This window comes from Palaemon carinicauda, chromosome 20 (genome assembly GCF_036898095.1).
Source record: "Palaemon carinicauda isolate YSFRI2023 chromosome 20, ASM3689809v2, whole genome shotgun sequence".
NCBI lineage: Eukaryota > Metazoa > Arthropoda > Malacostraca > Decapoda > Palaemonidae > Palaemon > Palaemon carinicauda.
In genome coordinates, this window is record NC_090744.1 from 33493962 (window position 1) to 33507002 (window position 13041).

A 13041-nucleotide genomic window follows, 5' to 3' on the forward strand; every position below is an offset into this window, starting at 1 on the left:
GGTAACACATCGAAAGGGAATAATTTGAAAGGAAATCGCTATTTCCTACTCACTTTCCGCCGGTATATGATGTCACCAGGCATATATGAACTCGATGGATATTAAAACTTTTCCTCATATTTTTTACTGAAAATGAATACTATATATTATTAATAAAAGAAAATATTAACTTACCAAGGTAAATATGTTAATTTTTAAGCAAGAAAATAGATTACGGTATTCCTAAGGAAACACAGCATTTCCCATGTCATAAGATGCTACATGTGGTAAGACGCACCCCCAAATTAGCAAAGCAGTTTTAGGGAAAAAAAAAAATTGAGTTTTTTACAAGCTATCTTAGCATTTTTGTCTGGCACAGTAAATTTTTATAATTACGGTGTATTATGAAATGTTAAAGTTAATAATTAATGGCATTCCCGTTATCCAAATTCTATTACATATTAGAAACCACTACAACTAAATGTTTGGCGTTTCGAGTTTTGTTTACGTAATAGCAGTGTTGAAACGTTCTAAATAAAATTCTGGTTAAGATGTAAAATTCCAGTAATATTTCCCAAAATCCTTAAATAGCTTACACATTTTCACACAAACTTAATTAGAGATCAAACAAGTCTCTAGATATTCCTCTGAGTGGAATATTTTTGCTAGAGTATGCAACTTTAGGTGTAGTTATTTTTCTGTTAACTTAGTAACGCTGCACTCACCGACAGGAAGATGATTTTCCCCAAGGTCATATTCAGGAACTGTGTGTTTCATTTTGGAACTCGGGCAACAAAATCATTGTGAAAAAAATAGCTTTAAAACTAAATATCACCATAATATGAGAACATCGATAAATACTGCATAAAAAAAACTAATGTGCCATAGTATCGTCTGCTAGGACACCACTAGTTGGCACGTTTGCTTGTATAAGATGGTTGCAAGTCATCAGCTGATCACCAAAACAAACAAATAACTTGCTGCTGTACTACATTAAACGGAGCGCAATATAAAAGTAAATTTATTTATTACATATGAATGATAATTGTAGGTTTATATTTCATGTCTAGCGAGTGTGAGTGCTTGTATGTCCTTAGGTATTTAGGGGTTGTCAAAACTCCCCTATACATCTTTTTCTTAGTGTTAAGACGCAGCGTGATTTTTGAGAGCATTTTTTCAGGAAAAAAAAAAAAAAAAAGTGTCTTATGACATGGGAAATACGGTATTTGTTTTATCAGTGTACTATTACCGACATACTTGTGACGTCATCAGTGAAAATATTGTCGTAAAGTTGAACAGTCATAGGTTGCATAGGTCATAAGTCGACGACTACTTGTACTGTATATCTTGAGAAGAGAAGCGCTTGTAAGTCGTTCATTACATCCGACCATAAATTCTTCCAGCAAGGAATAAACGGTTTATTTCTTCATTTCTAAGATGGTTTGTTCAATAATGATTAAACAATGAGCAATGATGTACTTCTTCCAGTATGCTTGCAAGGTAAACATGGGATCACTATACATCTCCACTAAGATACTTAGAGGAATGCAATGTGTACTGCCTTAAAGGTATAGATCACACCCTGATTCATCGGTTGATGAGGTGAGGTGGTGTTAGGAGGTATAAACTTGGGGCGCATACCCTCATAATACAGATTAGCTGGGTGCTCACCAGCATTATATATTAGTAACAGGACCTTGAACTCCATTCAGAGATCGGTGGGGTAGTACTTGACTAGTGGGACGAAGCTCTGGGTGAACCAGTTGGACGTGAGGACCTTGGTGATCCAAGCCTTTGGATAAGGCATCCAGAACACAATCAAAGAATTGTCGTTTTTATTCTTCAATGCCTTCGGGTTTGCAGACTTATTGATGAGGCCTGGCTTCAACATAAATCCTGCAGCATTGCCACATATGATGTGATGGTCGTTTTGAGCCTTAAATCCAGGGCCATGGACTTCATCCTTCATGTTGTATAGGAAGGCAGCTTCTTCCAGTATAAAACCAGTCTCGTCCATGCTGCACACTTTCTGTGGACGATAGTAAACTTCCTCGCCTATCTTCTTAAATTCGGCAGGATATCTGAAGCCGCTTCAACGTCTGCAAGACTTTTCACCATCCAAAATAGTTTTTTTAAAATGAAACCATCCCTTGCTTGCAAGGAAACCTTTGGGTGATGTCGAGGGTCTTCACTCCAATTCCACCACCCTCTCTTCTTCTCCGATGTTATTGTGTCATCCACCACCACAGCATCATTCAAAAACTACTGGTAGCACTTACAAGCCTCATCTTGGATAACCACAGTATTAAGGCAGATTCTTGCATATAATAGAGACAATAGCAAAATAAGCTAAAGAACTAAAACTTGACCCAGTCTTTATGAGTATAGCCTGGCAATTTCTTCAAGTAAAACTATAGGAATATTCAAATTTCCTTAAGTTCCATTCTTTGGCTCTTGAGTCTAAGGTTTCCCTTCCGGGTTCCTAGAAGAAACCTAATTTTCAATTTTTTTTTTTCAAGGATTTTCCATACAATCTCTGGATTACATGGGGTTTTTGTTAAAATTTCAAAATTTTCAGAAAATATCATTGGTAAAAAGGGTCTTCATGATAGCTTTTGAAACATTTAAGCAATTGGTTAAGGTAAATATAGTATCAAAACAATATGCATTTCCAGGGAAATCAAAGGATTATTTTCAAACTGACCTGATATCACGGAATCCAAAATCAGTCTCAAACTGAAAACCCGTTATGACTTTTACCCTGGTAATCACATTTCTACATTATTCATTCTTTATTCAGGATTAACAGGGTTCCATATTTATTCATTTTTTTTTTTTTGTGCATTTCCATTCTTTTAAAAGGCTTCCACAATTTTAAAGGTTTAAAGGCCACTTCTAAATGGCAGAAGCATGGGACAGTGACATTGCCCTATCAAGCAGGACAATCCCCCAGAGACTGACCATATGTACAGCACCCAATCCCTCTCCATCCAAGGTATGACCAAGGAGGGTTTGGCAATGGCTGCTGACGACTTAGCATATTAACCTATGGGGTCCCACAACACCACCCCTTTAGCTCACAAGGATGGTGAGGTTGAAGCTTTCAAAGTAACTAACGAAATTGAGCGGGACTTGACCACAGTCCGACATTTACCTATTAGGAATATTATCACATCGGCCAATACAACCTTACAAATCTATTACCCATAGTAGTACAGGATTCTCTATGTATTTGTATTTTTTTCCCAATATATATTACAAATTCCTGGCACCCAGATCAATTCTGAAATAATTAAATCACTGATTAAGACTTGCACCATTAATAAGAAATATATTTTGCTCCCTTACCTGACACTGGCGTGGAATACGAGTTTGGGGGTTTAATCAGTCCTCCTGCCATGTCTAACGCTGGATATATTTCCGGTGGTCAATAACATGACATCAGATAAAAACTGTTTCGTTGATCTGTCTCAAGATTGTGGAGGCAAAGAATAAGGGTGAAAATTTACACTAATCAACCTAATAACACTTATTTTGCTGAATAATTACTACGTCTTATTTAGTCAGAAATAATGGGCATATAAGAAACGTTTGTTATATGAGGGCAGTTCATATTTTTACCAACATTGGAGCACTAAATTTACAGTCCAACATTTCCTGACTACTAGGATGGTTTTCTCATTCTAACCAACAGAGGTATCTCTACACAAAATTTGCCTGATACCATCCTCCTCTCTTGAGTTTTAGATTCAAAAAAAGTTTCTATGAAGAGAGAACACCGACTGCTCAATTTACTCTTCTACTTGATTGACATAAGATTACTCCTATTTATTTTCATCTACTGTGGAAAATGAACTTGGTAGACATGTATGGGAACAGTACTTAAACTTAAGGCTAACTAAACTAAATCATTTATAGCATGCATGAATATACGATATGAAAAAGACGAGGGAAGAAGAAAAGTGTGGAATGGACAGAAAACACACTCCTACTTCAATGATCTTTTCTTAATTATCCTTCTTCATGGGGAAAGCTTAACAAGATGAAATCTGAAATATAGAAAAGAAAATCTGACAATAAAGCAATATAATAGAAAATCCAGGGGAACCATTCTTAAAACTTAGTTTCAAAAATAGCTCTCCTTTACATAATTTCCTACTGATTCACTACCATATTAATATCTAAAACTCTCAAAGAAGGTACAATATAACAAATGTATAAAGTGGCCCGACTGCTATGTTATTCTCTAACAGACACTGAAAGATGGTATTAAATGACAAGTGCTTCAGTTTACAAGTTTAATTCATACTGGGAGCAAACCCAAAAGATGAAATGTTCATAAAAGATTTTCCCATACGAAATAAAGGAAGTATGCTCTGTGTTCAAAATGTACATAAAAACACTGCCTTATCAGGATTTTTAGGGTAATTTAGTGAATAAATTATAACCCTAACATCAGAAAGGAATAAAAATTAATACTCCAAAATAAAAAATAAAATATGAACATGAAATTTGAGGCTGGCATAAGGGAGAAGAGAAAGTTGTGGGTTACTTGCCTAGACTTCTTCTGGACACAGGGTAGTTATTTTTTAACCACATTCAAATTTTACAAGGTACCTATCAAGAGAAGACTGCTTTTGAAATTTCTTTAAAATTTTAAGGAAATACACAGCATTTTCACCAAACATATTCACTGTTCATCCTGCTGAAGTCTTACCTGGGTAATGTTGCTACAAAATTTTGCGAGGTTTCCTATATTTTTGGGGAAAAATTTTATGGAACCTTATTGATCCTAGAAGAGCATCTATACCACCAAGTTTATTGTATTCCCAGGTTTCTTATTATTTGCAAAAGTTCAAATTGGTGGCGAAACAAAATCACAACTTTGGAGCTTTGGACTTTATCTCTGAATCAGACTGTAAGGAAACCATAAGTGGAGATTCTCGTTAGTTTGGTAACTGGTTGGGCCCCATAAACATTGACTCCCGTAGCATAAAAACAAGTAAGGTTGGTTCTCAAGTTTGGATATCTGCTCATGCTTTCATTTCCTTAGTGAGGATCGAGCAGCCTGTCCCTGATTTGTCGCACTCACATAAGGTTTACATAAAATCTCGAGCAAACTGGCATAGCATTTTGAGTGATCTTTTGAGCTAGATTTGGTGATAATTCTATAATAACATTGAGCTTGTTGTTCCTTTGAATGAGAATCTGGTCAACATGATTGATGGGTGTATCCCTTCTTGTGTGCTAAGGTACCAAGTGAAGGACAAAGCCTGGTTCAATGACGGTTGTATCCTAGATGATGTGCTTCTTACTTGGAAAAGCAGGACGCTTATCTTTGTAAAGGTAACAGATCTTATTTGACCAGGAATAACTGTACTCAGCTTAGAGCCTTTGCTCAGAATTTATGCTCTAACTGAAAAGAAATACAATTTAACCATAAGAGAAACCCTTTCTCCTACAACACAGGAGCATAAGTGGTGGGATACCCTTAAATCTACACTCTTTGGTTTAGGTGTAATAGTTCCTCCTTTACTTGAACCAGTTTACTAAGTCACTCACTGTCCAAAGAAAAAGGAAATCCTTTCTGCTTGATGTGTTTGACAGTAACCAGACTTGATCTTGCTCATTCCTGTTTTCCTACAGGTAAACTAATAAGTTTGGCTTTCATATCTTCTCAAATTAAAGTTCTCTTGATGGACCTTGATGTTTATGGAGGTGGACATGAATTGTATTTTTCCTGGTTCCTTTCTTTTTTCTGTATAAAGACTGCAGATTTCTTAGCTCTTAAGTTATGTTATTTTCTGCAAGAAAGCAACAAGAGGTTCTTTTAACGCTTGTTGAAGAATTGGTAATGTTATTTTATCCTTTAAATGAGTATGTGGAAGCTCAAGTCCAACTGAAAGTTTTTTAACATCATTTTGCTTAGTCTGAATAAGTTTGCTGAAGGTAATCGTCTGTTTCCTAGTTTGCAATTTGGTTTCTGTAAAGGCCTTGGAGCATGGGATACCCTTTTTACATTATCAAATGCTGTAAAAAATATCCCTTGTTCGTGGTCACGAAGTTCGTATGACTGGCCTTGCTTTTAGTAATCATGATGCCCGTGTTTCTCAAACTCAAACAGTTAGAGTTGGATGGGTCTTTTCTTGGCATCATTGTCAAAATGTTAAGTGACAGATCACAATAAGTTGTTCTTGATGGGCCCATAAAGACAACAGGAATGTGATACCTGGTGTTCCTCAGGTTAGTGTTTTTGGCACATTACTGTTCATACTAGATAAACTTTGTGGTTTGGCCTGGAAACTAGTTCGTTGCATATGCAGATGATGTTACTCTCTTTGCATCAATTCAATCTCCAGAATGTACATCTGGGGTTGTTGAACCCCTTGAAAGAGATTGAATAAAATTATTGCATGATGAGAATTATGGGGAATGAAGTTGAATCTCCGGATCTCGACACAGATGTTTTCATAACTGTATGATTCTTTTAAATTTTTAGGTGATTTTTTACAGCAAAATTACTTTGAGACATTGTCAGTTTCTTCTTCTAATGCACGAAAAATTAGCTTAAGAGGAAATCTTTCGAGGTTTCCAGTAAACAATCCATGCTTTACAGGCGTTTTAATTCTTTCATTCTACTTTGTTTCAAGTGTTTTCTCCTGTCTGGTCTTCAGCTGCTTAATCTCATCGTAATTTGTTGGACAGGAACTTACGGTCTACTGAATTTTCTATTTTTCATTAATCTCTAGCACCGTCATTCAATTTGTTCATTATGCATGTTGCATAAGATTTTTCAAAATTCTGACCATCCTTTGCATTTAGATCTTCCCAGACAGTACCATCCTGTTTGTAATTCTAGGTATGCAGTCAATTCTAATAGTCATGCCTTCTCCATCATGATGCTCAATACTACATGGTATTCTAGAAGTTTTATTCCAGCTTTAACCAAGTTGTGGAATGATCTTCCTAACCAGGTAGTTGAATCAGTAGAATTTAAAAGTTTAAACTTTCTGGAAATGTTTGATGTTGAACAAGGTAACATGTCTTATTATAGTTTATATATATATATATATATATATATATATATATATATATATATATATATATATATAAGATGTTTTAATCCCTTCGCTACTATGACGTCTACATACGCCAAAATATGCCTAATAATACACATGAAGGCGGGATACGTCATCTCCAATATCATTATCATCATTACTAATATGATTATCATTTTTATAAGCTACAAAAAAATATTGCACATGGTTGTTTATCACACACGTTCACACTAAGGGAAATTTCACACAAGAATCTGCACTCCCTAGTATTAGTCCTACTCTTGTCTTTAGGCAACCTACAAAGTCTATAGGATTCTAGCATTTATTTCTGAATATGTAAGAGCTATTCTAGTCTTTTTCTGTTACTATAAAAAATCACACCACACACTATAGCCAATGGCAACATCCCCTACCCAAGGCATTACTCGAATCCCCCCTCCGATACCCTCAATTTGGAGACGTCGTCCTACCACCAACAAAAATACTTGCGATTCTAGTCCATATTCACGATTATGTAAGGGCTATTTTACTATTTTCTATGTTGTCACAGTGTTCAAATCACAGAGGAAGTCTCCCTGCCTTCGACTTTCAAGTCCCACCCACGAGACGGAAACTTACCAGTAATACAAATTCTTGACAGAAGACAAGACTTACTTTTTCTTGTTTTATTCCTTTTTTTCTCGACTAAGATTTCTACAAAACAATATTTGCATGTTTTATATATTTCATATTAGTATTGTTCATTGTTTTCAAAAGTAAAAGTTTGCCTATTGTGATTAATTCCATTTACGAGCATTCTGAACTGTCATGTTTTTACCTGCTCAGTCTATTTCAAAGCTAGTGAAATACCCAAAAAGAGGAATGATCCAGTTCATGGTGACAGTCACACGCAAGGTGAAATGACAAAAACGAACAAACATTTCGTCTAATGAACTAAATTATATTACGTCTCTCACTCTTACTCTCATATTTTGATTTATACTTCACTGTTAAATCTCCTTATTTCTTGGAACATTATTAGAAGTTTTATGTACTGTATGCTTAATAAAACTTATGATATCATATTATCAAGAAAATAAAATAATAGATATACAGTTAACTCACTTAACAGTAGTTATGTTAACCAGGTTTCAGTTATACAAATTCAAATTTATTGGGATGTAAAGCATTCTGTTAACACGAAATGCCCCAACGTTACCCTAGTTGAATTTCCCGGCTAAGAGCAAAAGCAAGAGAGACTTGAATAAGAATCTACTTAAGCTTACAACCAACTAAATTTTAGTTTTTAATGTACAGTGAACCCTCGTTTATCGCGGTAGATAGGTTCCAGTCGCGGCCGCGATAGGTGAAAATCCGCGAAGTAGTGACACCATATTTACCTATTTATTCAACATGTATATTCAGACTTTTAAAACTTCCCTTGTACGTAGTACTGTTAACAAACTACCCTTTAATGTACAGAACACTTATGCATGTACTACAGTACCCTAAACTAAAACAGGCACAAATATTAAAGGTGATTTTATATCATGCATTTCCTAAACATGCTAAAAAGCACGATAAAAAATGGCAACCAATGTTTTGTTTACATTTATCTCTGATCATAATGTAGAAACTAACTGGAGGTAGAGCTTTGCTTATTACCCAGACATATTTCCCATACTTTTACCTTAGAACTACATCACATCTTCCTACTTTAGAGATATATATATATATATATATATATATATATATATATATATATATATATATATATATATATATATATATATATATATGTGTGTGTGTGTGTATGTATATATATATATATATACATATTTATATGTATACACATATACATACCTACATATATACATAAATACATGCATACATATATATGTATATATACCGCATATATATATATATTACTGTATATATATGGGTTATGGAAAAAATCCGCGAAGTGGTGAATCCGCGATGGTCGAACCGCGAAGTAGCGAGGGTTCACTGTAGTACCAAATAAAGTAACTTTTACGAATATGTGTGCATTCATGCTTATAAATGTAGATGATTACAATTCAGTAGATGATTACAATTCAGTAGATGATTACAATTCAGCATATTTACAATACATCACAGCTCTTTTACTTGTGAATGTGGTTAGCTCTAAGATGGCATAATAAAAATATTTTGTAAGGTTAAAGAACAAGCTATAAAAATTACATTGCGATGCAATAGTATAAAATAAACTTGACTTACATTTACCAATATATATAAATTTATAATCAAGTTTTGTTGAGTGCATTGAAGTGGTTTTTTTTTCCAAAGATTACGTGATAGGGAGCAAAACAATATTAACAATACAATGTAAACTAAATATTTCTCGCATATCTGCCTAACTGTAAAAATCTGATTCATACATCCCCTACCTCTTCTAAAATCCACCCTGTACTTCTAAAATTGCATTCTGTTTTATCGGTAATCCTATTAATCAGCACTCTACCAAACACTTTTCCAACCAAACTCAACAAACTAATACCCCTTGAATTACAACAATCATGCACATCTCCCTTACCCTTATATAGTGGTACAATACATGCACAAACCCAATCTACTGGTACCATTAACAACATAAAACACACATTAAACAATCTCACCAACTATTCAAGTACAGTTACAACACCCTTCCTTTAACATCTCGGTATTTACATCACCCATACCAGGTGATTTTCCTACTCTTGTTTGATATAGTGCTCTCCTCACTTCCTCTTTTGTAATCTCTCATACTCTCATCTCCCATCACTGGCACCTCACCACCTGCAACAGGAATTATATCTGCCTTCCTATTATCCTGAACATTCAGTAAACTTTCAAATTATTCCGCCCACCTTTTCCTTGCCTACGTTCCTTTCAACAACCTAACATTTCCATCTTTCACTGTCTCTTCAATTCTTGAACCAGCCTTCCTTACACTTCACTTCTTTCCAAACCTTCTCATTCTCTTCATCATATGACAACCCAATCCTTGAGCCCACCTCAGGTCAGCTGCCTTCTTTGCCTCACTTACTTCGCGCTTTACTTGCATATTTTTCTCTATATCTTTCATACTTCTCTACACTATTACTCTGCAGCCATTCTTCAAATGCCCTCTTTTTCTCTTCCATTTTTACCTTCACTCCACCATTCACTACCCTTCCTCATGTTGTCTCCAACAATCTTCTTGCCACAGATATCACTTGCAATCCCCACAAAATTTTCTTTTACTAACTTCCACTTCTCCTCTAAATTACAAGTTTCTCTCGCTTTCACTGTCATGCAATTTCCAACCTTTCTTGATATTCACTTTTTACCCCAATAACTCTTCAACCCTCACTAGCTCCCTTTTACACACCCCGCCTCTATTCCCCCACTCTTTTGCTACAACTAATTTTGCTTCCACCAAAAAATATTCAGATATGTTAGCCATACCCCTAAACACGTACACGTCTTTCAATCTTCCAAACATTCTTCAAGTTATCAATGCATAATCCATTAAAGCCCTTTCTACCACTCTTCCATTTGCCACTCTTACCCATGTATACTTGTTTTTATCTTTCTTTTTAAAAAGGCTAGAACTTATCACAATCTCTTGCTCAACCCATATATCTACCAGTCTCTCGCCACTCTCATTTTCACCTGGTACGCCATACTTCTCAATAACACCTTCTACCTCTCCAGCACCCACTCTAGCATTTAAGTCATCCATGACAACTATATAATTCCTTCTACCCAGTCCTTCTACACACCTAGTTAATTCCAAACTCATTCAGCTGTTTTCACTTATCTCACAACCTGACCCATATGCACGAACAAAAGCCGAAAATTTCCTACCTAACCTAATCCTTACCCACATTAACCTAGATGATATCTGCTTCCATTCCACTACTTTACCTGTCATCCATTCACTCAGCAATAAAGCCACACCCTCACTTGCTCTTCCCCTTCCAAGCCCAGACACTAACAGTCACTTCACCAAACATCACTTCACCCTTCCCTTTTATCTTTGTCTCACACAAAGGCAATATATCCTTTCTTCTATTCCTGAACATACTTCCAATCTCACATCATTTTACTTTCTATCATGCTACATCCTAGCACAATCAGACACCCCAAAACTAGACTGCGGGGAGCAGTCACTCTGCTGTCCAGGCTCCACCTCTTCGATGTCTCACAGAAGTATATAAAACAGGAGAGGGGGTTCCTAGCCCACTCGTCCGGTCCCTTGTAGTCGCCTTTTACGACATGCTGGGATACGTTGGCGCTATTCTAATTGTTATATATGTACAGTATGCGTGGAAAGTAATGAAGCCTTAACCCAAGGGTCACATCTTTTTTCCAAAAGTTTTGGAACCTCAAGTCCCCCCTAAAAAGCACGGAACAAGCCGACGTTTTCTCTTGACGTAGTGTCACCCATGGAAAGACTTTAGCATATGCTTTGTTTACCTCAGTCGCACTTGGTTCTTTGTGGTGGTTGGAATTGTGTTACCCTCCAATTGTGCCTTATATATACCCGTTACCATGCCCAAACAGACCATGGATAAGAACAACACATTATAATAGTCACATTGTTCAAAATAAACCATAAATTACCAGAAATATCTTCTCACTGGTGTGAAGCCATTAACAGTGCAGTGCTTGATTAATTGCTATCGTGAATCTGGGGACGCTTGGTTTCCTGCTCCTTAGTCAAAGCCCGGTAGACCCCGAAAGAAGACTTTAAGGACCAGAAAACTTAAGAACGGATCCTCGCTTAACCTAAGTTTTCTGGTCCTTGAAGTCTTCTTACGGGGTCTACCGAAATTTGGCAAAGGGGCAGGAATGCAAACCTCCCCAGATTAACGATAGCACTTGATCGAGCGCTGCACTGTTCGTAGCTTCACCCAAGTGACTCGATATTTCTGGTAATTTATGGTTCGCTTTAAACAATGTGACTATTTTAATGCGTTGTTCTTATCCATGGTCTGTTAGGACATGGTAAGGGGTATATATAAAGCACAATTGGAGGGTTACACAAACCCAAAAGGGGACAAAAAAATCACAATTCTGATCACCACAAAGAACCAAGTGCGATATGATGTAAACAAAGCATACACTGGATTCTCCCAGGGTTCACACTACGTTCAGAGAAAACGTCGGCTGGTTCCGCGCTTTTTATGGGGGACATGCGAGGATTCAAGACTTTTTGAAAAAAATTGACCATTGGGTTAAGGCGTCAATACATTCCACGCATACTGTATGTATGTATGGTTTTATCTATCTATATATATACCATATATATATATTTATATAAATAAACAAAATATAAATATATGTATAAAATATAAATATATGCATAAAATATATTTATATTTATGTACATATATGTATGTATATATATATATATATATATATATATATATATATATATATATATATATATATATATATTACACATAAGCACTAAAATTTTCATTATATCATTTATTCTCTCACTATACCCAAATGGTTCATTAATATTGTTTACTGCCAAGTTATTTAGTTTCCGAACAAAATCAAAGACTTTGCTGAATTCTTGTTACATTGAGTCACTGAATCTTACCTGGATTAATGAAGATTCAGATTTCCTTGATGGACGCATCCTGCCTTTATTGAGGACTCCTTCATTTCAGTATCCTGCCTTTATTGAGGACTCCTTCATTTCAGTATCCTGCCTTTATTGAGGACTCCTTCATTTCAGTATCCTGCCTTTATTGAGGACTCCTTCATTTCAGTATCCTGCCTTTATTGAGGACTCCTTCATTCCAATGGGCCCCATACAGTGTGCGCCCAACCAAGCAGATGGGCAAGACTGGTTCTCTCGCAGGAGTATTCACAGGTTAGTTTTTACTCTGCAAGTGTTGTCCTCTGCGGGCTGGTGAACACAGTGAGGTGTTTGGGTCACTGAAATAAAGATAAAAATCAGAAATAAAGTATTAGAAAACAAATAATCATAGTGAACAAAAAAAAA

General features: G+C 35.8%; 2 protein-coding genes across 2 annotated transcripts in view; both read right to left on the bottom strand.

The window, feature by feature from the left end:
• Positions 1 to 446: 446 nt before the first annotated feature.
• LOC137659726 (trichohyalin-like) overlaps positions 447 to 13041 on the bottom strand; it is a 33396-nt gene continuing 20801 nt past the window's right edge. The window contains exons 6-7 of the mRNA XM_068394543.1: positions 12634 to 12974; positions 447 to 4028 (exon numbers count right to left, since the gene is read on the bottom strand). The gene's annotated coding sequence lies outside the window, so the exon portion shown is untranslated. The remainder of the gene's footprint in view (positions 4029 to 12633; positions 12975 to 13041) is intronic.
• Positions 4014 to 13041, bottom strand: part of LOC137659724 (uncharacterized) — a 10420-nt gene continuing 1392 nt past the window's right edge. Inside the window, exon 2 of the mRNA XM_068394542.1 lies at positions 4014 to 4028. Coding sequence (XP_068250643.1) covers positions 4014 to 4028 — 15 coding nt within the window. The remainder of the gene's footprint in view (positions 4029 to 13041) is intronic.